Raw genomic sequence first — 3,423 nt, 5'->3', positions numbered from 1 at the left:
ATCTTGCATTCCGTGTTGCCAGATTTGGTGAATTTGTGGCTTGTGGACAAAGAAACCCTTAAAGGTTCTTGATCATGAAATTTCTTTTTGCTTTTGTAATACTAATACTATATCTGAAGTATCTTTACAAAATTCAGCCATGGTGCAGAATTACAACCACTTTGATCCAGTCCCACAAATAGATTTCCAAAAAAATACATTTGTGCTCATTTTTACATCCAATCACCAATCATGTTTGGAAGCAATGATGGTTGATGGAGATCATGTTTTAGGGGAGAGGTGGAAAATTCTCTGGGCGGAAAAAGCATGAGAAATGGGAGGTAAGATTTCCCTTTATGACGTCATAAGGGGACAAATTCCAGATTCGACTGTCTGAGCTGCTGCTCTCTGAACGGCGAAGCAGAATTACCAACACACTCTTTACACCAATCACCATTTCTAGCCACTGCAGGACCATAGACAGGCTGGGGGAACTCCTATTAATGTTAAGTCATCTCACAAAGTCCAATTTCCTCGTCCAATCTCCTCGTTAGTATCCCCGCCTGTCACGCGGGAGACAGGGGTTCGATTCCCTGACAGGGAGGCAATCCTTTTTGGGGCAGTGTTGGCCTAGTGGTTAAGGAAGCGGCCCGATAATCAGAAGGTTGCCGGTTCGAATCCTGATCCGCCAAGGTGCCACTGAGGTGCCACTGAGCAAAGCGCCGTCCCCACACACTGCTCCCCGGGCGCCTGTCATGGCTGCCCACTCAGGGTGATGGGTTAAATGCAGAGGACAAATTTCACTGTGTGCACCGTGTGCTGTGCTGCTGTGTATCACAAGTGACAATCACTTCACTTCAATTTCCATAATAGGGGCCTTTAAAACGTGTACAAAAAAAACTACTTCGCTCAGAAATAATGGACAGACAGACAATCTTGGTGAGGTAAGGATTTTTACAATACATGTGCAACACTTTTTTATTGGCATTTTATTTGCATTATTTGTGCAGTTTGATGATTGGTTCATTTCTCACAAATTGCTTTTTTTTTCTCTGAACATCTGAAGTCATGCAAGGATTTATGGGGAAGATTTTGGGGAATTCCTACGCAGTCTTCATTTGCACCCCGATTGCTGTCAGGCTGCCCATCTGCCCAAAATCTAAAACGAACACACATCAGTTAAAATTCTGCTTTTTCACAATAATTGATTGACAGTTTGTTTGATGAATACACCCATTTCAGAGACTCACACAAATCTCCTAGTGTGGTGATCATTGTGTGGCCAAATTAGGTCAAGTTTATCTTAATGAATTGGTGTTCACCTGAGTGAATTTGAGTTATGTGACTATCTTCAGGGTGGTAGCAGCCTAGTGGGTAAAAAACCAGGCAGCCGCAAAGTCACAGGTTCAGATACTTAACCCTGAGTTGCTCCAGGCAGACTGTCCCCGTAATTACTGAGGACATCTACTGAATGCCATTAATGTAAATGACTAAAAACCTTTGTTAGCAATTGGTGGTTACATCCTATAAAGCATTATATTTGCATATTTACATTAAAACAATCTTTAAAACTAAATTCTTACTCTATGTTGTATGTTGACGTACTGTCCACCCATTTCCATTCCTTTTTAAGACCGATCCATCCAGTCAGATTCTTTTCAGTGATAACATCCTGAGTCATACAGAGCCAATAGTCAGATTATGGCATTACACACACACACACACACACACACACACACACACACACACACACTGACGTGTTTCTCCCTGCTGTTTATAATGACCAGATCCTCTCCCTTCTCCATGCAGTATTTTCTGCTTTCCTCCCATGTCTGCACTTCAGGAGAGGAGGAAATCTTGCGATTCATTTTCTCCCGTTCTGAGGAATAAAACAGACCTGATTCATGGACCTGTTATTTGAATTCTGCTGGACAATTCTCCCGCAATCTCACCAAGTGTGTTGGGAAGCTTGTCTGTATCGGATTTCAGCTGATCTCTCTTTGCTACCAGTTTATCAACGGTGGCCTGCAGGTCCTCTACCTCCTTACTGAGGTTCCTGCAGCTGGTCAGTAGCTGGTTCCTGGAGATACTCTGCCAAATTAGAAGCACCAGCAGAAGTACACAGAGTAGAACCAGAAGCACGATAGTCCATTTACAGTACCGGTGCCTGCCAGCCTGGCAGAGTCCTGGCAGAAGAAGGAAATTAGCTTTTATGTCCATATCACACAGAAATGTTTTACTGCAGTGTGACAAATATTAATTATCTCACTTAATTCTGCATTATTACCCAATAGCATTTTAATTTGGCAAAACCATTTATATTATATTAAGATAAAGCATTAACATGAACACAATACTCCAAAATGCACAATATGTCTGCCGAGTTCAACTGTGTATGCAAGCCATGCATAAACTCTGGCTCTGTATGACTCAAGGTGGTAGTAGCCTAGTGAACCAAGAGACCCAGGTTCAAATCCCACTTACTGCCATTGTGTCCCTGAGCAGGACACTTAACCTTAAGTTGCTCCAGGGGGGGGACTGTCCCTGTAACTACTGATTGTAAGTCGCTCTGGATAAGGGCGTCTGATAAATGCTATAAATGTAAATGTAAATGTAATAAACTATTCTGCAGGTGGTACCGCAGAACCCTCTTGTAATGACGAGACTAAAGCGCAGAACATGGTGAAAATATAGGGTGAAATTGTAAGGTGGCAGTTGCCTAGTGGGTAACACACTCGCCAAAAACACACAAAACAAAATTCATACACACATCACGCATGAGTCAAAGCAAGGCAGAGAGTGAAGGTAAAGGCTCCGAATTATCCTTCTTCTAACTGATGTATTAAATGGAAAATTATGTAATAAGCTATAAAATAGAATAAAATATTGTGTATGTAATAAACAACATATAATGTCATTTAGAAAGGCCTGTTATGTGTGCCAATGAAACTAATGAACTTATTTTTAATTAGCATACAAGAGAAAAACACTTCAAAGGAAATAGAAAGCAATGCACAAGCGTGAATCTCTATGCGTGCCTTTGCCAGTAGAAAAATGTGAAAGACCTGAATCAACAGACACCACGCATGCTGTAATATTTCAAAGCGTGAATATTTATCTTTTACCGGATTTTTGAGGTCCACCTTTTCTGTTTGCCGTATTGGTATATATGCATTCTTTTCTCTTCATTTTCTTCAGCTCATGAATTCACCCCCAGGTTCACTGCCAAGTTTGCATCTAATGAGGACATGGGGGGAGCAGGGTTTGTGGCCATGTGGTCTTCACATTGAAACTGCTGCATGCGAGACAAGCCTTCTTTTAACTTCCGTTGTGGCTTCTACTATATAAAATCATTAAACTATTCATGTGTCTATAAATGTGTATAAATCTGATATCCATTTTAAGCATGATCTATCCATTACTGAGGAAAATTATAAGATTATA

General features: G+C 41.1%; 1 protein-coding gene across 1 annotated transcript; it reads right to left on the bottom strand.

The window, feature by feature from the left end:
• Positions 1-1,002: 1,002 nt before the first annotated feature.
• Positions 1,003-3,214, bottom strand: LOC114796815 (hepatic lectin-like). The gene is made up of 5 exons (XM_028991306.1): positions 3,105-3,214; positions 1,932-2,165; positions 1,737-1,858; positions 1,563-1,651; positions 1,003-1,138 (listed from the first exon to the last, which is right to left on the bottom strand). The coding sequence occupies exons 1-5, from the start codon at positions 3,166-3,168 to the stop codon at positions 1,003-1,005; spliced, it is 645 nt and encodes a 214-aa protein (XP_028847139.1). The 5' UTR covers positions 3,169-3,214.
• Positions 3,215-3,423: the final 209 nt, after the last annotated feature.

This window comes from Denticeps clupeoides, chromosome 9 (assembly GCF_900700375.1).
Source record: "Denticeps clupeoides chromosome 9, fDenClu1.1, whole genome shotgun sequence".
NCBI lineage: Eukaryota > Metazoa > Chordata > Actinopteri > Clupeiformes > Denticipitidae > Denticeps > Denticeps clupeoides.
Note: the sequence above shows the minus strand (reverse complement) of the source record. Positions and strands in the feature narration are given on the sequence as shown.